At 53.1% G+C, this 24,457-nt stretch overlaps 1 protein-coding gene across 2 annotated transcripts; it reads right to left on the reverse strand.

The window, feature by feature from the left end:
• Window positions 1-1,527: 1,527 nt before the first annotated feature.
• On the reverse strand, window positions 1,528-22,810 carry ITGB3 (integrin subunit beta 3). Of its 2 annotated transcripts, none has more exons than XM_040087414.2 (15): window positions 22,557-22,810; window positions 18,043-18,128; window positions 13,706-13,898; window positions 11,549-11,801; window positions 10,694-10,856; window positions 9,949-10,110; window positions 9,684-9,779; window positions 9,428-9,517; window positions 8,908-9,042; window positions 7,836-8,265; window positions 5,414-5,636; window positions 5,042-5,142; window positions 4,801-4,920; window positions 3,637-3,803; window positions 1,528-2,876 (listed from the first exon to the last, which is right to left on the reverse strand). In XM_040087414.2, the coding sequence occupies exons 1-15, from the start codon at window positions 22,612-22,614 to the stop codon at window positions 2,808-2,810; spliced, it is 2,346 nt and encodes a 781-aa protein (XP_039943348.1). In that variant the 5' UTR covers window positions 22,615-22,810; the 3' UTR covers window positions 1,528-2,807. The 2 variants fall into 2 exon arrangements, with proteins under 2 accessions (XP_039943348.1, XP_039943349.1); XM_040087415.1 differs by having other exon boundaries at window positions 10,775-10,856; window positions 22,557-22,759.
• Between the last annotated feature and the right edge of the window lie 1,647 nt (window positions 22,811-24,457).

The raw sequence follows: 24,457 nt of genomic DNA on the forward strand, positions 1-24,457 counted from the left end.
ACCTCCTGGAGATTCTGCTCTGGAATGTGGATTTCCATTGAGAGTGTTGGGACTTCAGCAACTCCAACACTGACCTGCTTCCCTGGAATGAATGGGGAGATGTGTTTCATTTCAGAAAATTCCCTAGAGACCTGGAAAACCCTATTCTGGGTTGTGAATCAGACAAAACACACCTTTTGTCATCTTCTGGCTGCATTAGAAGTGCTTTGCTTATTTTGGCGGGGTTTACAACAGTTTACAACAGGAGTTGATGGGGCCAAGGAAAGAGAGCACTTCAGCGCTTCCAGGAATGAAAGCAGCAGTAAAAAGAATCCTGGCCTTTAGTGTTGCTGTAGGAGCTGTGTAAGTGGGATGGGTTTCGGGGTGTTCCCGCTCCCTGGAAACCTCCGTGGGGCAAATGTCCCTGCCCAATGCGGGAGATGATTACTCAACAACCCAGAAGGTGGAAAGCTTGGGCCGAGCACATACAGACACCACCATCTAGTGGTGTGGGGCTCCAACAGCCTCCATGCAGCCCGGAATTGGCACGTTCTGCAGCGTTGGAGCAACTACCACTACCAAATGGCTTGTCCCGGGCAGCTGAGAGCAACCACGAGGTCCACGCCCTGCCCCAGGAGGGTCTTCCGAGCGCTCCCTCTCCTCTACTCTGCCAGGCACAGCGACACTGCCTTGATTTTTTGGGGTAAAAGCCACTCCAGGCTCCCAACAGCTGCTCTTTATGGTCATGGACTTGATCCTGCAAATAGCCGTGGCCCCTGGCATCAAAGGACAGTGAAGTGGGATAAACTGGGGTCTTGCCTCATCCCACAGCTCCATGGGAAATGGAAGTCTCCTGCCTGAATGGCATATGTGGAACCATTGGGATTTCTCCAGTGGAAGCAGGCCCAGGTACCCTGGGGGAGCTCATCCGGCTTCTTCATGTTGCAGGCAGGCTCTGCCTTTGCCTCTGCCTTTGCCTCAGATCACTGGCAGACAAAATGCTCCTCCTGTGGCCAAACTCAGCTGGATCCACCTCAACCCAAGCCCAGATCCCACCTGGGTGCTGGAATCACCCGAGTCTCTGCCTAGCACAGCTGGGGACACTGAACACTGCCCAAGGTGCCTGACTGCAACTTGTGTAGGTGCATTCAGTGTGGGTTGGGAGCACGGGTACCCCGGAGTGTGTTTGGCGTGTCAGACACCCAAGCAAACAGGATGTGGCATGCCGGGGTTCACTCCACTTGCAAGGGAGTGAGGTGCTACCAGTACCATAGTCTGCAGTGGGCTTTGGCCCACCCTGTGCCCCCCCCCCCCCCAACTTGTTATTGACCCAGAGGAGGGAACCAGTAAAAAAGCAGAGACCCCTGTTGGGGGGCAACCACCCTCCTTGCCTTGCTTCTACCATCCCTCAACCCATCTCATCTCAAACCAGCTCCCCTAGATGTGCTGGGGTGTCAGGGGCTGCCCTCAGGGCAGAAACCTGGGCACAGGCTGAGAATGACACTGATAGTAGTCTGAGTGGTTTTTTTTTGTTTGTTTGTTGTTGTTTTTAATATTATTATTATTGTGATGTGAATCACTGACACTCTGGTGCTGCCCATCCATCCCTGGCCCCCCTCCAGGGCTCAGCCCCAGATCCTACCCAGCACCAATTCCTGCCTCTGCTCCCACTCTGCTGGGACAGGCCACCCAGGGAACAGTCAACACGCTGTTGGGGCAGTTGGGGCTGTTGGGACCAACCCCATGCCAGGAACAAGTTCACTGTTGCTTTTTGGGGCAATTGAGGGGAACTGAGCCATTGTGCTCTGGCAGGGTAGGGACCAGGCAACAGTACTGTTACAGCCCAGCACTGCCCCTTGGACAACTCTTTGTTTTCCTCCATGGGTGACACACAGCTCCAGGCATCAGGACATAGCCTGAGCCCTGCCTGCTCTTCTGGAACCCTGAGCCACACAGAAGTCCAGGGGTGGTGCAGTTACACAGTCCAAAAAATACAGAAAGGGCAGAGAGATGGCCAGCCTCAAGGTATCAAGTGTCATGACCCTCCTGAAGCAGGTGCTTCCACATCCATGTGCGCTGTGGCATGGGAACAGTGGAGGTGGACAGAAGGAGCTCAGCACCATCCCAGGGGCTGAGCCAGGCTGCAGCTGGTACCAGCACAGCTGATGTTACATGGAGTTGGCAGATGGTATAGACTGAATGCACTGGAGGATGTGAGGGAGAGCACTGTTATGTGGGGCACAGCTTTTTACGCCCCTGGGTCACAACAGCACCAGTGACATATGGCTGCAAGAAGAAAGGAGTTGCTGGACTGTTCAAGCAGTGTCCTGAACCCCCAAAGCCAGTGATGGGTCCTGCCTGCTGGCAGCTGCCCTGTCCCAAAGGAGAAAGTCCCTGAGCCCAGAGGGACTGAGGCCAGTGCAGAAGGGGACTCCAAGTGGGGAGAGCTTCACCAGCACAGGCTGTGGAGGAAAGCACAACTCAGCATGTGGTTCAAGAAGCTGCACCTGAAATGCCGTTGGCCTGATGAGCACCGATGAGTTCACAGACTGGCAGAAGTCATCCCATTTCTCTGTGTTCAGTGTATGGAGGGGCCACTGGCTCTGTGAGTGACCCGCTGAGGTAAGGACTGAGGTTTGCCATGGAAAGTATGTCCCTGCAGTTACAGTGGGGTGACAGGCAACAGGGGTTGGAGGCAGTCAGGGCCTTGTTAAATTACATGCAGTCATTCACACAGGCAGACACAAACAAGCTGTTCTGTAAACTGGGTTCCAGGAGATCCCATGGATCCTCAGCTGATCCCATGGCCAGTGCTGGATGTGGCATCTTTACATGTTCCCACGGTATGTGATGTTGGTGAAGGTAGATGTGGCTTCTTTATATAAAGGGTTATGGGTCTGGAGGAAGAAGGAGGATGAAAAAGAGCATCATCACTTCGTGCTTGGCATCAGCATTTGTTCTACTTAACATCTGGAGTAATTGAGGCACTGTCTCAGCGTGGAGTGGTGGATCCCTCTCTCCACTCAAGGCTTTGGATGAGCAATTTAATAGCTCCCCATAAAGTTTCGTACCGAAAAGCTGCTACGGAGGAAGGGAAAAGCAGCAGGAGCTCAGGAGGAGAGAGACCTCTTGAGAGAGCATCCCATCCCATCCCATCCCATCCTATCCCATCCCTTCACTTTGTGGGGGGTTAGGAGATGGAGGAGAGGTGGGTGAGAGATTCCAGTGCTGTCCCAGTTCCCTCCCTTTTGCTCTGGGTTCCTCAGTGCTTTCCAGCATCCGATGGCAGGAGGGACCTTCAGCCTCACTCATGGGATGGAAACACTGATGTGAGCAGTGAGTAAGGGGGTCATGCTGCTGACAAGTGCTTTGGATATGCTGGAGGTGGGAAAGTAATCTAGGACATCTTCTATCACCTGTGCACAGCCCCTGGGACCACAGCAGGCTCAGGGAAGGAGTGTCCTGGTTAGCAGTGTCACCTTGAGTCCTGCCTGGGACACTGTCCCAGGCTTTAGAGAGGAATGGGACAAGCTGGTCCATAGGACCACAGGCAGCAGCTGGGCTCTCATGCTGGGAGCACTGGGATCTGGATCCCTCAAACCAGGAGCTGTAGGGTTTTGGGGCTCCTGCCCAGCACACCCAATCCACTTCCCTCACCGTGTCCCACTTGGCTCTGGCCTTCTCCTCCTCAAAACGGGCGAACTCACGGCGATCGTGGATGGTGATGAGTAGCTTCCAGATGAGCAGAGCAGCGAGGCCGATGAGCAGGATGGCGCCTGTCACCGAGAGCAGGACCACCAGGACATCTGGCCCCTTTGGACAGTCTAGAGCAGAGAGGAGGGCAGGGTTGAGGGGGATTCAGCACCCCCATGGCAACTTAAAACGGCTCTGGGGCTACCTGGCATGGATACATGGAGTTCCTTTGATCTCAGAAGGGCATCATCCTCCTCTGCCAGTAAGCAGGGGCCTCTACCCTGAGCACAGCAGGCTCTGTGGAGGAGGATCCCGTCCATGGGGCACCTGTGTCAAAATACTTGAGCACCTGTCTGAAGGGTGGGGGTCTGCACCCAAGCCTGGAGCTGGATCAGGGGCATCATAGGTCCCACCCACAGTGGGGGATGACACCAGAAACCAGTTCCTTGTGCTTGTCGAAGTTTGCCCCAAACCACCAGCCCACTGACACCCCACCCCAGCCTGTGGCCATGTGTCAACACTGAGTTGGCAAATGGGGGCAGCGAGATCCAGTGTGAGCCTCTGCAGCTCCTGCTCCCCCTGCCCACCACTCAGGGCTGTGTGGCCACCCCAATCCTTGCCTGCCTCTCCTCTCCCTTCTGGCTGTGGGATTGGGGAGGGTGGGCTGTGCCCTGCCTGTGGCAGACAGCTGCAGTGAGAGCTGGTGGCTGCTTTCTTGGCCCTGCTTCTGAGGTGCCTCCGGCTCAGCTGAGGTCAGTGGAGACCCCGGGGCTGCTGATGGGAGCCTGCTCTTATCTGCTTCCCAGGAAAAATCAGACACAGGAAGTCCCCACAAAGTCAGACACAGGATCAGGGCAGTGGGAAGGTTAAACACCCATCCTTGGCCTCAATAAGGAGATGAAATAACTTAGGAAATGTGATACCTGAGAGGCAGGAATTCACGCCCCGGTGGCACTGAGGAGGGAACAAAGAAGTTCTTTATTCCCTCTCAGCCCCCACCGTGGTGCCCCTTGAGCCTGGCTGGAGTGGGAGGTACAAAGGGCACACAACATCCCCACCCCATTCCACACAAAACGCAGCACAGCACATTCTGCAGCCCCCAGTCTAAGCGTGGCAGCTGGGTCTTACCAGGCTCCTCAATGACGTAGAGAATGGACTTGCCACTGGAGTCCTCGTAGTACTGGAACCTCATCACACAGTCATTCTCGTCCTTATAGGTGCAGTTCACGGCATCCTTGCCCCTGTCACCTGCCAGAGGGAGAGGCTCAGAGCCCCCATGCCGAGGAGGGCACAGACAGAGGGAAAGCGTGTGGCATACATAGCCCCCTAGATTTCCATGTATTAGGGCAGGGGTTGGGTCTCCTCTTACTCAGTTCCTGCACCGTCTCAATCTCGTCACGGCACATGCGGCTGCAGGACTGCTGCTCCACTAGCTTTCCCCGCTCAAACTTCTTGCATTCCACGCAATCCCTGTGGAAGGGGAAGGAGGTACCATGAGCTTCTCCATGCTCTCCTCAGGGAACTGTCACACCTTTCAGTCTCAGGTTGCAGAAATCACAGCAGTGTGAACCCTACCAGGCTGCAGATAGTGAGGCGCTCCTACCACCAGTGCTGCCAGCTCCATGAGGGGATATGACCATTCCCAGCTCTCTGCCAGCTCCCCAGTGGAGTATGACCTATCCCAGCTCTCTGCCAGCCCACAATGTGGTATGACCTGTCCCAGCCCTCTGCTCTCTCTCACTTTTTGATGGTGCAGGCGTCCGGGCAGGTGGGGCACTTCTCACAGGTGTCTCCATAGGAACCAGGCTGGGTGCACTCGCAGCGGCCACATATGCAGGAGCCGTGGCCACTGCACACCAGCCCATTGCTGGACATGCAGGTGTCAGTGCGCGTGGTGCAGTTGCAGTAGTCGCCTGTCCAGTCTGAGTTGCACAGACAGTCCCCACAGCTGCACTGCCCGTGGCCTGGGAACAATCAAAAAGCATCAGAACTCTAAGTGTCTCCACAGAGCCTGTTAGCAATTCCCCATATGGATGCCTATGACCCAGAATGGCAGCTCACCCTCTGCGGGCACAGCAAGGCAGACCAGCCACCTAGGACAACTCCTTTGCACAGTCCTTGGGGTGCCAGAGACAGTGAGCCGCTCACACCAAACCCAGACCTTCACCATGTCCCCAACACTCCTCTTATCCCACCCAAGCAAGAACAAACTCCCACATTTCAGGCTGAGCTTTCAACAGCTCTAGCAGCAGCAACTGGAGATGCTCCATCAGACCTGTCTCTGAGCAAGTCAGGTTCTGGCTGTGGCTTTGAATTTTGGATTGAGTCAAGACATGTGGTCAAAGCCCCAAGTCTCACTGCTTGGGAAGCTTTGACCAGAAAGGGAAAGCTGACTGCTGGGAAAAGCCCAACACATGCTCACTGAGACTGGTTTAATCAGACAGACAGACAGACAAACAGACAGGCATGCTCAAATCCTGCCAAACCCTGGAGCTATTTGGATTGTGGTTTGATTCCAGCTCAGAGACGAGACACAGTAGGTGATGGAAACACTGTAGAGCTGCATGCGCTGACCTGTCCTAAACCCTGAGCACAGCAGGACACATTGGGAATGCTGCTCCCTGCGGGGGGGGCGGTCAGCTGGGCACTGTCCTGGCCATCCTTGGAGACACCGGCATGTGAAATAAATGTGTAACCCCATTAATGAGGAACTAGGGCTGAGTCACAGGAAAACAGTGCCATGCTGGGTGACAAGGCATGGAAACAGATGGGTAGGCTGGGGAGAAGTGGCTCAATGGGGTCAGAGAGTTCAGGTTAATTTCCAACCCACCCTAGCCAGGGGCAGCTCTTCATCATTACTCTTCACCCATCCTGGGGACCTGCAGCCCTTGTTCAAACAGGAACAGGCTCCTTGAGGACACTGACTACTCAGGGTGGGGTAAACCTGCATTTCTACCTCCATTATCAGCAGGCTGTTAAGATAAAGGATCAATCTGAGCAGCACAGAGGCAGTTGGAGTCATAAAGTTTGCCTGAGGGGCAGGTGGGGTCCCAAAACCTCAATTTGGAGACATCAGGGAGCAAGAATCGAGTGTCTCCTGGCCCCAGGTTTCACCTCACCCAGGATGGGCTCCAGTGGAGTGGAATCAGCTTCGGTCACTGATGTTTTCCTGGTAGTTCTTGGGATTTCAGCAGGAAAGTGGTGGCTTTTTTTGGCACTCTGTTAGCACCTATCCTGGGTTTACCGAGGGAGCGCTTGAGTTAGGAATGGAGGTGGCTACCCCTCTACATTCCCCCCCCTTGATGATTCAAGGTTTTGGGGTGCTCTGCTCTTGGAGACCATGTGCTGCAGTTTCATGCCCCATTCCTACGCAATGTCACCTCTCACACATCCCTTGAATACACGAGATGGGCAGAGCACAATGATTCACTCAGACCTTCAGTGTTTACTGGTGATGTGGATGGAAGGAACCTTAAATGAAGGTTCCCGGTGGGTAAGAGGCCCTGGCATATCAGGACATTTGGAATTGCTGTTGGCATGGGGGTTCTGCAGGGAGGGCTTCTTCACTGGGAGGAGAACCAGAGAACCCAAGGACCTGGTCCTCTCTTCCCAGTACTGAGAGCAGTTGGACTGGAGAGAGGGAGTCTGGGAGCATGGTGGAAGAGACGACTGTTCAGGAGGGGAGATAAGGCCAGCGAGGAGGGAAAATTTACTTCCTCAACACTTTTGCCACTAGGAAGTCTTGCAGAACTGCGTGAAGGATAAAACCCACCTCTCCCCACCCCTCTCCCTCCACCCTGGGGTTTCCTCTTGCAGAGCAGTACTTCTGAGGTGTTTGAGCTGTGGTTCAAGCTAAGTCCCTGCCCTTTGCATCCCAGAGCTGCTTTGCTTCCTCCCCACCAGCCCCACCAGACCTCCTTTTTAATCTTCCAGCCCATCCCTGCTCCCAGCTCTCAGGCACGGTGATATTAGTGGCTAAAAAGGGAGTAACTCCCCTGGCACCACTTCAGACCAGGGCTAATCCAGGGAGATCCGTGGCTGAACAAGTCACAGGGGGGGACAACTCATGGAACAAGCACCAAAATGACTGGTGTCTCCCTTGCCCATGATCTCAGGCCGCCTAAACAGCCCCGAGCTGCCTCCCTGCCAAGCCCAGCACTCACCTGAGCACATCTGGCCCTTGAAGCGAACACAGGAAAAGTCGTCGCACTCGCAGTACTTGCCCGTCACCTTCCCAAAGTCGCTGCTGTGGCACACGCACTGCCCGCAGATGCACTCGCCACGCTGGCTGCACAGGGGCTGGCCTGGCCGGGGGCTGCAGTTGTCCTGCTGTGAAGGGTTGTACTCCTCCTCTGAGCACTCGCAGTGTGAGCCCAGGCGCCCGGGGTTGCAGCGGCACACGCCACACTCCAGCGTGCCATTGCCGTGGCTGCAGGACAGGCTGTTGGCCTCGGCATGGCTCTCACAGGAGCACTCACAGTTGAAGTTCACCACCACTGTCAGGCTGTCCTTGAAGCCCACAGGTTTGATGGTGAAGGATTTCTGCTGCTCCTGGGGACAGCCCCGCACTTTGGCCTCGATGCTGAAGCTCACCTGGAGGGCAAAGGTGTGTGTCTGGATGGAAGTACCTGCTCCAGTCCATGTTCCAGCTTAAGGAGCTCAGAAATGGGACCCACCAGGCTTCTCTGGGCTCATCAGAGCTTATCAAAGCTGTCCCAGCACAGTGTGGGCCAGAGAATGTGCCTGCCACAGTAACCAGGCAAATTTTAGATTCAATATCAAGAAAAATTTCTTCACTGACAGGTTTGTCAGGCACTGGCACAGGCTGTCCAGGGAAGAAGTAGAATCACTGTCCCTGGAAGTGTTCAAAGAACCTGTAGATATGGTGCTTAGGGACATGGTTTAGTGGTGGACTTAGAGATCAGTTAGTGGTTGGACTTCATGGTCTTAGAGGGCTTTTCCAACCCAAATGATTCCAGGTTCCCATGCCCTGTGGGCAGCAGCCTAGGCTGAGCTGGAGGAATCATAGAGTTTGCATCCAGCAGATTCAAAAAAGCATTTTCCTCCTTGCACTCACCCTGCTGGACCTCTCTCTCTCTAGTGCTGAGATTCCAGGGTATGTGTCACCTGGGAGGTCATGGGACAAGCATATGGTGCTGGTGCAGAGCAACAGATGATCTGGCAGTGCTGCTGCATAGAGGGGAGAAAAGCCAAGCCCATGAGCAGGATCCTTACCGTGTCCCCGATCTTGAGCCCCATGCAAGACTTGAGCCCAGGGATGACTTCATCATTAAGGCAGGTGGCATTGAAGGCCAGGGACAGCTCTTCAGGGAGGTCACGCACCTCCAGCTCCACTTTGGAGCGGATTTTCTAGGGGAGGAGAGAGGACTGATAAAGACACAGCAGAGGCTGGGAAGGGCTCAGCCCTGGGAGGGTCCTCCCCTGCCCCAGCACTACAGTGATGCTCCCTCACACATGGGAAAGGAGCCAAGTGCCCCAAGTCTCCCTCAAGACTCAGCCATGTCATTCTCTACAGGGAAAAGTCTTCAAGACAGGCAGCGACAGGCAGTGAACAATGATCTCCCACCCCCAGAGTGCCTGCACACATGGGTTGAGGCAGATGCTCACGGCTGGTCCAAGGAGGATGCTTAGGGTTGGAGGAGATGACCAATCTGTGTGCGTTGTTGGCAGTGGGAAGCAGTGGCTGTTTTATTAGGGAGGGTGATGTTGTGGAGCCATCACACTGCACACTCACCCCGTAGGAGTCCACTATGAGCTGCAGGACATTGCTGGAGTCTCTGGACAAGGTGCCCACAGTTGTGCCTGGGATCAGCTCGCTGTAGTTCTGGAGGAATATCATAAACAGAGTCTGTTTGTGATGGGTAAATGTGCCATGCCTCTGCCAAACCCTGTCCAGGCACACGGGAGCTTTGATAGGACAGGAGACCACCAAGCCATGTCCAGTCACCCGTGGCCCATCAGCCCCCCAGGCTTTGCACAGCAGCTGGTACCTGGTAGAGGCCAACAACCGTATCTGTCACAGCAAAGATCAAGTTGATGTTCTTCTGTGAGAGTTTCTCAGTCATCAGGCCCAGAGAGGGATAGTCCTGGAGGAGAGGGATAGTCCTGGAGGAGAGGTATAGCCTAGGAACATGTACACCCCCCCACCCTGGTTCCCATTGTGCTCTCCAAACATGGCTGAAACACCTTTCCCATCCCATGGGGACCCAACAGGAGCTCTGGGCTCCACAACTCCATGACTGGGTCAGGCTTTACCAGTGTGGTGGTGGCAGAGTAGAAATTGTCCTTGTCAATGTGGCACTGGGCATCATTGGGCTGCACGATGCCAGCCAGCCGCCCGTCCAGCGCAATGTGGGTCTTTGCGTCCGTGGTGAAGACGAGCAGGTGGGAAGCATCATTCCTCCAGCCAATTTTTTCCTGCAGTGAAAGGCAGCTCCCAGTCATGTTTCAGCACATGCTGAAGGTAGTCCCGTGTGCCAGGACCCCACTGCTGCCTTTGTGCCAGGGGGTCATGGCTTTGCCTGAAAAGACCAACCTCTGCATAGGGAACCAAGGCAATTGCTCTCCCAGGGAAGTGCTGTGGAGTGGTGTGGTCTGGAAGGTGGGCATGGGCTGCTTGTAGGTGAAAGATGAGTTTTAATTGGTTAGAGTGCTAATCAAGGTGGCTAATGACCCAGGGATGCAACACCTCCAGCAAAAGCAAGGTGAAGGCATAAGGAGGTGTTATCCCTTCTGGACCGGTCACTGCAGGGCTGACATGGTTCCTGACCACCTGCTCCACTCCTCTCCCCTACCATGATCCCATGAGAGTCCTGCTATTCCCTTGGTTATTGGGCTAGAAATGTCTCACTTGAATGTCCACCCTCTCCAGAAATCAGTCACACAACAACTCAACAAGGCTTATGATCATGTCCTGGAGGGATTGGTTGGTCCCTGCCAACCCACCTGGCCCAGCCTGGTGACCCTGTCCTGACCCCAGCCAGGCCTTCCTGCCCCTTACATCGCACACAGTGGCCTGGATGATGGCATCAAAGCCGCCCTCAGGTGCGTCGCGGTTCCGGGAGACGCTCTGCTTCCGCACCTCCTCGTTGAAGCGAGTCACCTCATCCGTGAGTGACAGGACATGCTTGTACCCAAACATGGGCAGGCAGGTTTCCCCGATCCTGTAGGAAGAGAGCACTCAGGGCACAGGGCTCATTGGGCTATTCCAGCTCCCATCCCTGCCCCACAGCCATCCCACATCCCATGGTTCTGCCCAGGATGTGCTGGAGGGACCCAACCCCCGCAAAAGCCTGAGGCTGGTGAAGGACCTTTTAAATAAAATTAATTTTCTAGGGATGCTGGGCTCAGGTCAGCTCCCAGCCTCAGTCCTGCTGGGATTTTTAGGAGTCATTTTCTTCCAGCCTCAACATTTATTTTGGAAAAATGATGCAAATTTTTTCTCTCAAGAGCTTTCCAGTGATAATGATATTTCTAGTTCAGACCTGCCCCTCCTTTCTGTGCCAGCAGAACAAAGATTGCACCAAGGTTCAGAATCAGGTGCCCAGTTTCTCCATTCCCTTCCTTTCCTCCCAGGCTCAACTTCACTCCTGCCTACACCCCTCTTAGTAGCACAGGGGAACAGGGAATGGGGGATGAATTCAGTTCCTAACACCTCTGCCATTCCTTCCTCCTCACTTTCTTTCCCTGCTCCAGCCTGTTGTCCTTCCCATTGGAGACAACCTTTCAAGAACCTCTCAAACACAGGTCCTTTCTATGGGCTGCAGTTCTTCACCAGCTGATGGATTTTCAGCCACATTGTGGTGGTATTCCATCAACTTCTGGCCCTTACAGGACTCCCTCAACCTGGACTTACTCATAGCAAGGGTTCTTGATGGCTTCTGGAGGAGATATGTACATGTAGGGGGAAATGGGTTTGTCCACAAAGGCCCCGAAGCCGATGCGTAGGTTGCTGGTGAGCTTACGCATCTCACTGGCCAGTTTTGTGCCCAGGTTCTGGATGTTCCTCAGGTCGTCCTTCATTGAGTTGGACAGGTCCATCAGGTAATAGATGTCCACAGGGTAATCTTCCACTTGACGTACTTGGACATGAAAGACCTGGGAGTCATCTGCAAAGTGACAGGGCAGTAGAGTGAGAACTTGTCTCCTGGAAGGGGGAGGTAGGCTCACCACAGGATTAGGGGGAAGGAGTCAGCAGGAAACCAAGGGGATGGTTAAAGCTTCTAGGAGGAGAACATCACCCTTAGACAGAGGGGCAAAGCCCTTAGTCAGGTGCTTGCACAGGAGATGTGCTGTGCACCCCTTGGAAGTGTCCAAGCCCAGGTTGGATTGAATTTGGAGCAACCTGGTCTAGTGGAAAGCGTGCCTGCCCATGGCAGGGAGTGGAACAGCATCACCTTCAAGGTCCCTTCCAACCCCAAAACCATACTGGAATTCTGTGGCAAGTGGGGCTTATGGCTCCTGTCCTCCTAACCTCTCACTGCCAGGACATGAGCAGATTTTCCTGTCCAGGGCTGACCTCCCAAGATATCCTACAGGAACAGCTGGATGAAGTGAGGGAAACCCCCAGTGTGTGGGCAGCAGGTCTTAAAGGGGTCACAAGGCAGGCAAGGCTGCTTCAGACTTCTCTGAACTCCCAAGGACTCTGACCATTTTCTGTGCCCTCCCCCATCTCCATTCCTTTCCTCTCCTCTTGCGTCTCCTAGCCCCTTCTGAGAAAATTTTGGTGAAATGTTTTCCATTGAAACAAAAATCTCCTCAGAAAGAACCTTCAGGGAAACATCCCAGTTTCAATGACTTTTGCACTTAAGAAAAAGAGAAAAAAAGCTGAAAACGCTTAGGGTTGACCTTTTCCTTCTGCCTTTTTAAGAGACACAGGTCCTTTCTTCTGATCTTTGAAATGGTTTCTTTGAAACTTAAGTCAGGGCACAGCTGCAGCCTTGTCAGAAACACCTCAAATGTTGAGAAAAAAAAGGCCTTAACTGAGCTTAATTTTTTATTGCTTTCACATTTCCATCTAAATAATCTGCACACCACGTTCTTTCAGGATGAAGAAAGTTTCAAAATTTATGACAGCCCAAAAAGCTCCATCCCCTCTCCAGTTGTGCTGGGACCCCACTATGGAGCTAGGTGTCCCATTTTTATGCTTAGAGAGCAGCTGTTTGTCCTCATTGAGCTGAAACCATGAGGATTTGGAGCTTGTGAGACAAGAGCTGTGACCTGTCCTGCTTGCATCCTTCATGATTTGGTCTTGGTTCGTGAGTGAAGGCAGATGACTTAGGCCAAACCTTCTTGGTTGGCAGGGATGGTATCAAGCTGCGGGTCTCTCCTCTTTATTCCAAGGAAAAGGGATTTACAGCACTCAGAGCAGCACACTCACCTGCCTCCTGACAACTACCTTTGGGCCTAACGAGAACAAGGGCCACTTTGTAGCTCCATGTCCGCATTGTGTGGGGATTCCTGTGCTGCTGTCTTCCAATGGGGCAGGACTCCTCCTGGCCATGTCCAGAGGCCATGTTTGCCTCCTGCCCAGCATCCTTGAAACTCCTGGATACTGGCAGAGGACCAGAGCAGTTAACTGGCTCCAGCCTGACTGACTGACCAGAGCCTGGGAAACTACAGGGATCTGGTGGCAGCCCAACCCTGCCAGCTGCTCCGTGGCTTGTTAGATATGAGCTGACTTCCATTCAGGCATTCTGAGCACAGCAGCAGTGCCTCAGGTCTGAATGGCTTTATAAAATACCCCACTCATTGTTGAAATTCCATCCTATCCTGCCCCTCAAATAAATACCTCAGAAACTGAGACAAGAGAATGAACACAGCGATCAGACAGATCAGCTGCCAACCAGAGATGTTCTGGAGGATTCTGTGCTGCTGCCAGCCTGGCCTGGACCCTGAAGGATGTGAGACTACCTTGGCCAGTGAGGCAGAGTGATGGCTCACTCAGCGCCTGAGCTCTTTGGGTTATTCCCACTGCATCCTCCCCTTCCTACAGCAGTCTGGGGGCCCTTACCTGGCCGCAGGTTCAGCTGTATTCTCTGGGGGCTCATCTGGGTGGTGGTGGACCCCCCCGAGCCCTTGTTGCTGAGGGGCCGGTCCTCCAGGATGGTGACACTGCTGCTGGGGAACTCGATGCGGTCCTGTCCGCAGCCATTGTGCAGGAGGTTGGCGTGTAGGTCACAGCGAGGGGTTGACTGTACCCAGACCTGCGGGGAAGGGACACGGTCAGGAGCCTCCCAGGACTTTGCTGGGAGAAGGAGAAAGGCCCCCTTTTCCCTGGAGAGCCCCTGCCTTATAACACGTAACTCCAGACCAGGATCAAAGACTTCTTGGGGCACATGATCCCTGCCTGAGGAAGGCAGCAGATAGAGAGGATTTGGGATCAGCAAGTCCTGCTGGGGTTCAGACCAGGAGCCCATCAGCCCTCGTCAAGGAATGATGGATAACACATCCCTGCCAACTTCCTCCTGACTCCTGCCAGCTGGAGCCTTAGGTTTGGGTTTTGGCAGAGCTAAAAGGAAATCCTGTCTCTCTGGGATGGCTAGAGGAGGGTGCAGCAAGTTGTGAACATGGCAAGCTGGGTAGAAGCAGTGTGGGACTTTTAAAAATTATTTATTACTTTGACAAAAGACAAAATCACCTTTCCCCCCGCATTTTTCCCAACATAGGCCCATAGAAATCCTGCCATGAGCAAGGAGCACGTCCACTGTGGGTGAGCTCATATCACAGAGCAGTGCTCAGTTCCTGTCTGGAAGTGGATCAGACCTATCTCCAGCTCTCCAGCTTCCTAACGGATGCAGCTGATCGGGGAAAGGAGCACCAAAAAAGGAGTGAAAGAGTGCAAAGGCACTGGGACTGTGTAAGAAGCTTTGAAGAGCTTGTCAGGAGCAGGAAGCACAAAGTGTAGAGTCATGGTGAGCTCCAGCCCTGTCCCTCCTTAAAAAGCTCCTGGCTCCTCATCCTTATCACAGAATGTTCAGGAGGGTTCCTATCCCTTTGCTTGCTTATGGAGACAAATATGGGAAGAATTTCTCTCTGATCTGCTGCCTCATGTTCCCGCTCAGGCAGCGCACCGCCCTCCCTCCACAGGGATTCTTTATCTCCCTCCTCAGCCCAGTTCTTTCTACATTGGAGCCCTCAGCAGAGGACATCACAGCTTCTTCCACAGCAAAGGAAGGTGGCAACAGTCCTGGTGGGGCTGGTTCAGTGCCCTCCCTGCTCCTGGGATGCTAGAATTCAGTGCTGAGCCTTCCAGTTCTGGAGATGTTCCCATGCAGGTTATCAACTGCCTTGGGTTCAGGCTGGTTGAACCCAGTGGATGAATTTGTTTTATGCAAATGAGTAGAAAAACACAAAATGGCGTCAGGAGGCCCTGGCTGGCCCATGGCCCTCTGGAAACAGTGGCCAAGGGATAGCCAAAAATATACCAGCAGGCGTGTTCCTACCCTGCCCCTGCCTGGACAGTATGCTGACAGAGAGGAGGACGAGTCATCCTCCAAATTAGCTCCTCCACACCCCCACACCCTAAAGCTCACTCCAAAGGGCTCCTTGCTGTGGGAAGGGCTGGCTGGTTCACTCCAGATCCCACATGTACATTCCTGTCCCAGTCAGGGAAATCACTGGAAAAATAGGTGTGTGAAAAGCATTCTGGACAGGTGCGTTTTAACCATGGTGCTCAGTGATACCAGGAAATCCTAGGAAGCTCCCAGGACCTCAGAGACCTCATGGCACCTTATGGAATTAGCAGCATCATTCCTGCTGTGAGATTTCCATGGAGAAACTGTTTAACCCCAGGGCTGGATCCTTCCTCTTTGGAGTTCTAAATATAGCGACTGAATCAAGACTTACAGGAGCCTCCCCAACAACAAAAACTACCACAGAAGTGGGACACAGAAGTGGCTGCAAGGCCCTGGCAGTCCTCCAGTCCTGTTTTTGACTCCAGGCTCTGCCACTTTACTGACTCCCACACCTGGGGCACAGCCCTAGTTAGGAGTGACCCGGAGGCAGCCCAAGCTTGCTGGTGAGAAACTCACAGCACAGGGATTTCATCCATGAGATACCCATTCCCTGTCATCACAGCCCTGATGGCATCAGCTCCCTACATGGAGATGTGGGGAGATGTGTGCCCCCTCTCTATTCCGGCTGTCCCACAGCCTTTCCCAGAGATGTTCACCAGCTCTCCCTGCCCTCTGTCCCGCTGCAGAGTGGACATGTGCTCGCACTCCCTTCAGAATGGGAAACCTGATTATTTTATCCCAATTGCTGCCTCTAGAGCTGATTAGTGAGGGCCAGGGTCAGGCAAGGGCCGCGGCAGAGCCAGTTCCATCCCTGAGCTCCCAGGGCAGGAGCCTGCAGGAACTTGCGTATTCCCTAGGGCATCTCTGTTTTCATCTGGGACACAACCACATGCAGCATCAGCTTCTCTGCAGGAGAGCTCTTGGGAGTGCTCAGAGCACAGATACCTCCACAATTAAGTTAAAACCTTCCAGCAGCTTCTCTAGAACCAAATCTGGTCCAGTCTGACCCCCAAGAACACAGAGTGGGTGACATTTTGGGTGGGTGAGACCCTGAAGGATCAGTCACAATAATCTCCAAAGGGATTTTAGAGATATTTCTCAGTGTTACAGCTTGGCTGGCTTTTTCCAGAAAAGCAGATGAGAACATCATCTATTTGTTGGTAAGAGTGGTCAAGGTTTCTGAAAAATAAATACAACTCAACTCTGCTCGCATCAATGCCCGGTGTGGGGGGTGGTCAGTGGTCACAAGAAACCACAATGAAATCCTTCTCCAATCCGAACCCAGGACAGAGCAGGAATAACTCATCACCCCAGGCTCCTTGAGAAGGCAGTGTGAGTGGAAAAGGGCTGTAGTGGGAGCGGGAGCAAAATATGGGCACTGTCCCTTTAAAAACAGGGGGGGATGCAGTACCAGAGACCTCCCCCACCCCAGGGAAATTAAACAAACCACAGAAAAAAACCCGTCATTTGCTAAATTAAGACAATGTGGTCCAGATGTTGAAGGCAGAGTTGCTAAGCAGAGCGAACAGCCCAGCTCTCCGGGGGCCGGCTCTGGCAGCAGGACGGCTCCCTCACTCTTGTCGTGTCTGCCCAGGAGCACAGCTTGAGCAGCACTGGAAATATTTCCTTTTTTGGAAACCTTTGCTAATCTGAAGGAAAAAAACCCCAACCCTATCACGGCTCCCATGACATGGTCAAGTCACCAGTGCAGTCCAGGATCAGGGCCGGGAAGGCGAGCCCAGCCCAGCCACCATTCCCCCTCAGAGGCGGGTGGAGAGGGAAGCCAGGCCCCTTATCAAGCTGCATGTTTCAGCCACTCTTGCAGGAGATAAGACGGGCACAAACATCTTTATTCACACCACATGCCAAGAGTCCTATCTGACAGGCACAGCAAGCCAGAGGCCTCCCCTCCGGATATGCATTAATCCCGAAGCATTAGACCATTGCTGGCATGATCCAGCAGCGTTTTCCAGCTTGGATCACTTTTCCCAGGTCTTTCCCAAGTCCCAGTGGGCACTATGGGCACAGCTGCAGCTGATAGAAGTGGGTGTTCAAGGACAGAGAAGGAGAAAGAAAGAAAGCCTCAAAGAAGATTTCATCACCTCTCCCCATCACCTCCCTTGGCTCTGCCCTGGGGCTTCTCTCCCATCCCCTTGGGAAACTCCCTCCTCTTACCCAATGGTTTAACCCCCAGGGCAGCATTTTTGGAGGGAAGCGTGGCAGATCTGCTTGGCTCTCACCTACCTAAATAGGATGATGTGAGAGCCACAGCTCAGCACTCACACCCACTTGAGCTCAGTAACCAACACCAGGCACCTTGTCTTCTTCTCCCCTTATTTCTAATGAAAAAAAGGCCTTAAAACCCAGCCCTTAACTTGTAATGAGTATTTTCAATTCCTCCTTCCAGGCCTTCCAGGCCCCCTTCTCTTTTCAGCCCTTCCAGGAACTAGGCTTCTTCAGCCAGAGCTTTACAGCAGGTTTCCAAGAAGCAAACCAAAAGTAACTAAGTTTTCAAATGTACATTATTTGAAAGATGAAGTGAATTCCTAGTGGAAACACCACAATTTCTCAGCCAGCTCAATGTAGCTCTCACCAACACACCCAGATAAGGGGCACATTTTTGGAGCAGGGCAGAAGCAGTGCCCACTGACCAAGTGCCTCGAGCCAAGGTCTGAGCCAGGTGCCACCAAGAAATCCATTTAGATACGGGGGGACGGATGGAGACTGAGCTTGTGGCTGTAACCTCGACTCATCCCAAAGGTTCTTCCCCTCCTTTACATCCCCTGCCCTTCTCAGGGATGTAGGTCAGCCCTGTTCAGCCCCCAGCTCTTACCTCAGCAGAGCACCAGGCACAGAGGGGACTGACAGCCAGGCACTGCTTGCAGGAGTTCACCCCACGGGTGGTGCAGATGTTGCCCCCTGAAACAGCAAAACAGAGCAATTACAGCCCACAGAACCCAAACTCACATGTGTGCTCAGTCACCAGCTTCTGAGCAGCCAGAGCCCCACCAGGGCCCTTCTCTGTCCCTTTTCCCACCTGCAAACCCTGGATGTTGCCTCCTTGCTCTCCCCAGCCTGGTATGAGCTGGGCTTCTTCTTGCCCAAGGCTGAGCATCATTCCCTACTTGCCACGCCTCAAAGGGTCCTCTCACCCTTGCAGCATCACATGGGTGTTGGAGTGAAGCCCCCTGGCAGGGGGTTCATCTACCCTTGTGCCTCCCTACAGACACTTTGGGGCAGCAGGAGTGGAAGGGATGAATTCCCTGGGGTGGTACCCACAGCCCTGCCAAGGATCAGCTCCCTCTTCCCACCACCTCGACCAGGGGTGGTTGGTGCCACCTTGAGAAGACACTAAACTCAGTGGCTGGTCTTGGCTTTGCTTCAAATCCAGGGAAGGGAGGGGAGTGAAAGGGCACAAGTCCAGAAATGTGCTGGTGGTGATTGGCACCAATGTCCCAGGCAAAAGCTGGGATCTGTCAGTGGCTGTGGGGACTCTGGGAGACACTAGCTCCTACCAGTCCTGAAGGTCAGAGGCTGGTGAGCCTGTGTGGGAGAATTAAAGGGCCACAAAATGCCCGTGGAGTCCAGGGGCAGGAGGAGCTCCTCTGACACAGACCAGAATGGGTGGCCCTGTGGTTCCTGCTGCCAACGGCTGATGTGACAAGTGGCTGGGACATCACAGCCATGGTGTCACCCTTGGCTCTTCCTCCCTCCTGGGCCCAAGCATCTCAGCAGTTTTAGGATTCCCCAGGCAGAGAAAATGCAGCCAAGTGCCCACTTGGCTGGGACACACCAAAGCCTGGGGAGCCTGGGAGGTGCTGGTGGGGACCAGTGGGCACTAGGGCCTCCCTTCTGCCCTGTGTGCCCCCATGGTTGCCCAGGGCTGTCCCAGCAGTGTCCCACAACAGCAGGAAATGCAACACCAAGCAGAAAGAGGAAATGGTGAAACAACATCCTCAGATCTTTGAGCAGAACCACAGCACCGTGCAGTCCTGCCTGCTGGCATGTAGCCAGGGAGCGTACACGTGTGTTCACACCTGCGTTTGTGTGTGTATGTCTATTTGAGGGTGGTGTCACAGGCTGTGGCTGTCCCACGGGTCAGCGGCTGCTTGGGGATGTGCCCCAGGGTGTTCCCATCGCACCTCTGACACCTGCAGTTCCCTCTTCTCCCAGACTAAACAAAAAGCTGAGCCCAAGTGCCTTGCTTAGCACCAGTTTTGGGGTGGCACTGATGCCCAGAGCTCTCACCATACCCTGAAATACCCAGCTCCATGTGAGGATGGGACAGATTTTAAATGTAGCTTTGCCCAAAAGAGTGACAGGTTGGTCTCCAGTGCTTCCTGCACCTCAGCAGTGTGCCAGCAGCAATACTGATCCTTGGGTTAGACAGGGCTAGGAATAGGGAAGGCAAAGGGCTCTCTGAAAACACCAGTGACAACACGATCCTCCATGTCTCTCATGGGCTCCTGCTGCATCCATGTGAAATCCCTCCCTGTCTGCCAAGTGCCGGTGGCCACAGTCAGAGCACGCGCCACGGATTTATGCTGTGCCGTGCAGCTGGGAGCCAGCTCAGCCCTCTGGGAAGCAGGGAGGCACTGCTCAGACAGCCCACAGGGACTGCCCTGGCAGCTCCAGGTGCTCTGGATTAAATGCTCAGAGCTGCCAACCCCAGGGCCACTTGCCTGAACACGGAAATAGCTTCCAAATCTGGAGGTCCTTGGGGAGCCCCGGTGCTTTGATACCCAGACCAGGATAACAGTTCTTTGCTCAGGGATAGGGACAGGTGCCAAGTACCCGCCTGCCACATGCCTGGAGTATCCCTGCTTTCCACTCTCACATCCCTCATACAGTGGCTATGTCCAGCTGCTGGCTCACGACTGTGGTTGCTCAGCTCTGCTCAGGCAGAATTACAGCACCAAGTGCCAGCAGCAGCACTCCTGGTCCAGGCTCCTGTTGTGGGGTTTGTTCTCTCATGCTGGGTTTTATCTGGTTTAGTCACCTGGCTCTGCCTCAGCATCCACCTTGCTGGGGAAAGGCAGAGCTGACAAGGGCCCCATGGGGGCTCTGGGACATGAGACTCACCAGTCCAAATCCTGCCTCAAACGGCTTTTCCCTGTGACTTGACCCAGTTCCTCAGCCACTTCCTGCCTCAGTTTCCCATGTGCATGTTAACTCTTGTCTCAATGAGACCAGGTTCCACTGAAACTCCATGTGGAGGATTCCAGGGTCATGTCTGCTAGCAGAGCCCCAGGGTGCCTCCTCATGCCATGAAATCTGATCTTGGGGCAAAGGAACCCCAGGACCCTCTGAGCTCATCTGCTCCTCACCATTTGGTGCAAATTACCTCCTGCCTGTGTACAGCCCCTGTACCCTGGTGGTTTCCTTTCCTCTCCTTCAGCTGCCACCCCAAAGCCCAGGGGTCCTTTATCTAGTGTCACCTCTCTTTGCTGGGGTTGTAAATCCTGGCGGATTTTTGGGATGAAGGCCACACACCCAGGCTGAGCAGTGTCATGGCTGGGGAGCTCAGTCACGGCTCAGGTGGGGCTACAGCTGGGAAGTACCTGTAGGAGGGATGCTGCCATTCCCAAAGCTGTCCTGGGGTCTGATGTCACATTGTGCCACCGTGCCATTGCTGGTTGCTTTGCCACCATCTCACTACAGCTTATACTAACAATTTTTTTGTGACTTCCCCCCCCACCCCACCCAAATCTTTGGAGCTTTTTTTCCTAACCATAAAAACTAATAAACTCAAGTACAAAACCTGCATTTTTAAACTATGATAGCAGCTGCTCTCACACAATGGGCTGATCCTAAAGACTCCAGCTTTTGGAAAAAAAAACAATCCTGAACTACAGGCAAATGGGAGATAAACTGTGCAGAATGATGAGAACCACCCACCTGGGGCTGGGCAGAGCTGTGGCACTGAGAGAAGTGAAAGCAGGGAATACCAGACTGGTTTGGGTTGAAGGTGACCTTAGAGCACATCCAGTTCCACCCCTGCCATGGGCAGGAACACCTTCCACCAGATCAGGTTGCTCCAAGCCCCATCCAGCCTGGGATTGAATTTAGGGAAGTGATGCCCTTGAAACACTCCAGACGTCTGTGGTTTAGCATCACCCTGTCAGAAAATTACTTAGTCCCAGTTTGCACTCAGAATAACCTCTGCATGGTGCAAGAGCAGCCACACACTTTGTTTTCCTCCTCTGCCAATTTGAGCAAGAATGAGCACAGAAAAAAACGGATAAAGACATTTGATAAAGGTACAAACCACAAAACTTGATAAAGATACAAACCACATCCTCTCCAGCCTTTCTATTTGACTAAGTGATAAGGATCTGGGCTTTCTTGGCTGATCCCACCCTACCATTCTGAGAGTGTTTCTTCTCTTGAGCCTCTCCCTTCCTGCCAGCATCTTTCTGGGAACAGAATGCCCCAAACTGAACGCAGGCACCAGAGATATCACAAGCACAGCCCCAAATTGCAGCTCTGTGAACTCAAACTCTTGCAGGAATTATCCCCTGTCTTGTACTGCTAGCTCCATCTGGCAGCAGATCAGAGCCTCAGGTTGTTCCTGGGAATTCACCAAAGACTGGAATTCTTTAGACAGAACAATGTTGCCACAAACCCCAAGTCCGGCCTTGAAAACAATGTTTATTTTTAAATCACCATATTGCAGTTTCAAGATTTCCTTTGAGCCCTAGGAACACACCTGGGAAGGAGATAATGCTTTTCCAGGCTTTTCTGTACTTCTGACATTGAAAAACTTTTTAAAAATACAAACTACATTTAACCTGAGATCATCTGATGCCAGAAATCAGACTTCTTAAAGAAAAGCATCAAAATAACACGAGAAAAAAATAACACAGGGCAGCACTGCTGACATAAAAAATGCATCCCCCCCCACAGCCCCCCCGCCCTTAAAATGTACGATCACAAGGAGGAATTACTTGACGTGATTTCTCCCAGTGAATTTTCTGCTTATAAAGGATGAAGCTCAAGTCACACCCCAGTCCTTCCATTACAAACCAGTAACCAGAGCCAAACACAGAGTAGGTAGAAGATAGAAACTCACCACATCCAGTAAGAATAACCCACCAAAGTATGTCTTGACCTTATAAAATCCTTGAGAACTTCCTGGCCCCGACCCAGCCGAAGCCAAACCGTCCTGAGCTGTGCTTTTTATACGGGAACACGCTGCAGCTCAGGCTGCCAGCTCCCCCTCCGAGTGATTTTCCCATGAAATCACAGACCTTGGGAATACAGAAAGTCCTGGGATTTGTAGAAGTAACAGGTATCATCTTCACTAGATGGCTTTAAGCAGTGACAGAAGCGACAGAGTAAACCTACCCCAGCTTCCAGTAGCGCAGAGCAGGAGGACCCCAAGTGTCACAGAGAGTTGTCCCATCTTCTCTGAGCCCTGGGCTGGGGGGGACCGCTTAGACCAGTCCCACCGCGAGTGATGGGTAGCGGCTCCGGAGTAGCTGGAGGTTTTTAGCGGCCGAGGAGATGAATCACGGGGCTGGGTAAATGACACACGGCCGGAGGAAGCTGCTGCCGCGTCACTTCGGAGTCCGGAGTGTCCCCGCCCGCTCTGCCGCCGGCTCCTTAGGAGGTTTTCAACTCTCTCGGCTTAAACAAGGACCTAATAAACCCTGGCAGCGAGTCCTCCCTCGGCATTGGTGACTTGCAGCCCCGGGGCTCGGAACAGGCTCTTTCCCATAGGCTCTTTCACATGGCTTTAATTCCTTACAAAATCTTGCTCACTCCTTCCTTTTATTAACTCTTGAAAGGTATCTGGTTTTAAACCCCATCTGAGCTGCTGGAGTTCAAGGATTTAAGGAGAAATAATGATGAAATAATGAGCAAATGCACACTAATATGAAAGGGTGGGTTCTCCGCTCCCTCACCAGATGGGAAATATCCCTGCTAAAGCAGAGCTGGGAGCTGAGGGAAACCCAGCCAGGAACCAGACCTGGTGGAACCAGCGGTTTGGATATAAACCTGGACATCTCAACGGGAGAGAAGTTCATCTTGGGGGTCACATAATTGGGGCCTGATTTTCTGCTCACTTTTATTGTTTTTTCCCTTCTGTGTCCTCAGGAATTGATCCTGTGCTGAGCAAATCCAGGGACTGGGATCTGCATAGGGACTGTGCCCACTGAAACATCAGAATTGCCTGTGGGCGTCTCTCAAAGGAGTTTTATAAACCTCTTGTTCCCCTGCAATACTGGGGAAACTGAGGCACTTGGAATACACTTTAGGAGCAAAAGGGAGAGAAGGGCTGGAGTAATTTCCTGAGGACTCTCTCTCCCACCAGATGACAGAGGTGGGGGACAGTAATGACACAACCCTGGGTCAAGACAACCCAGTCTACAGAAATACCAAGCTGTGGAATACAAGTTTTTGTGGGTAGCAAGAGCTGTGGTCATATCCTGGAGGTGCTGGAGGCTACAGACAATGTGCACAGAGCTGTACAAGAGCCACAGCCCCATGCTGGGAGATGGGGATTAACAGCATTTGTCCCAGAGCTGCCAGCTGTCTGCAAGAGGTGACAGCTTTTGTGAGGATAAGGTAGAGGTACAGACTCTGTCTCAGGACCTGATGGCTTTCTTTGGCTTTAAAAGAAGTTTTGGCTCCTCTTTGCTTCTCCACACAGCCCCACCAACCTCAAGGACAATGCTGTCCTCCTCAATGGGGATCACTGTCTGCCTGGGATCCAATTCCCTCCCCAAGGCTTTTAAACAAGGATTTGGCAAAGGGGACTAGGAGAAGCCCATCAAAAAACAGGTTTTTGGGCAGCTCCATTCTTGCCCTGCTTCAGATCCTGGAGCCATGTCTCACTGCACACCCCATTAGCCAGTTTTAGGGCATCCAAATTCCTTATTTTCCTCCATGGACATGCTGCCTATATGGCCTTTCCCATCATGTGGGGCTTTCTGCCCACAAGGCTGTGCTGTGTCATACTGTGACTGAGTGTTTCATGGAAAGGAAGATTAGTCTTTACTGTCTAGAGAGGACTATGGCATCCTGTTTGGTTCTGCACACCCCCAGACCCAACCTGCCATCCATCTCCCAGGCCCTCTTCACCAGGGACTCATCCCACCCAGCTCCTGGCTGCTCAAACTGGCAAGTGCTGCTGCTCCCAAAGGACATGCAGCTCTGTGTGTCCTGGAATCCCCTGCCCAGTGTGGGCTGTGATACTCTCAGCATGGTGCAAAAATGCTAAAGAAAAAAGTCACAAAATTAAG

Source organism: Hirundo rustica, chromosome 27, assembly GCF_015227805.2.
Source record: "Hirundo rustica isolate bHirRus1 chromosome 27, bHirRus1.pri.v3, whole genome shotgun sequence".
Classification (NCBI taxonomy): domain Eukaryota; kingdom Metazoa; phylum Chordata; class Aves; order Passeriformes; family Hirundinidae; genus Hirundo; species Hirundo rustica.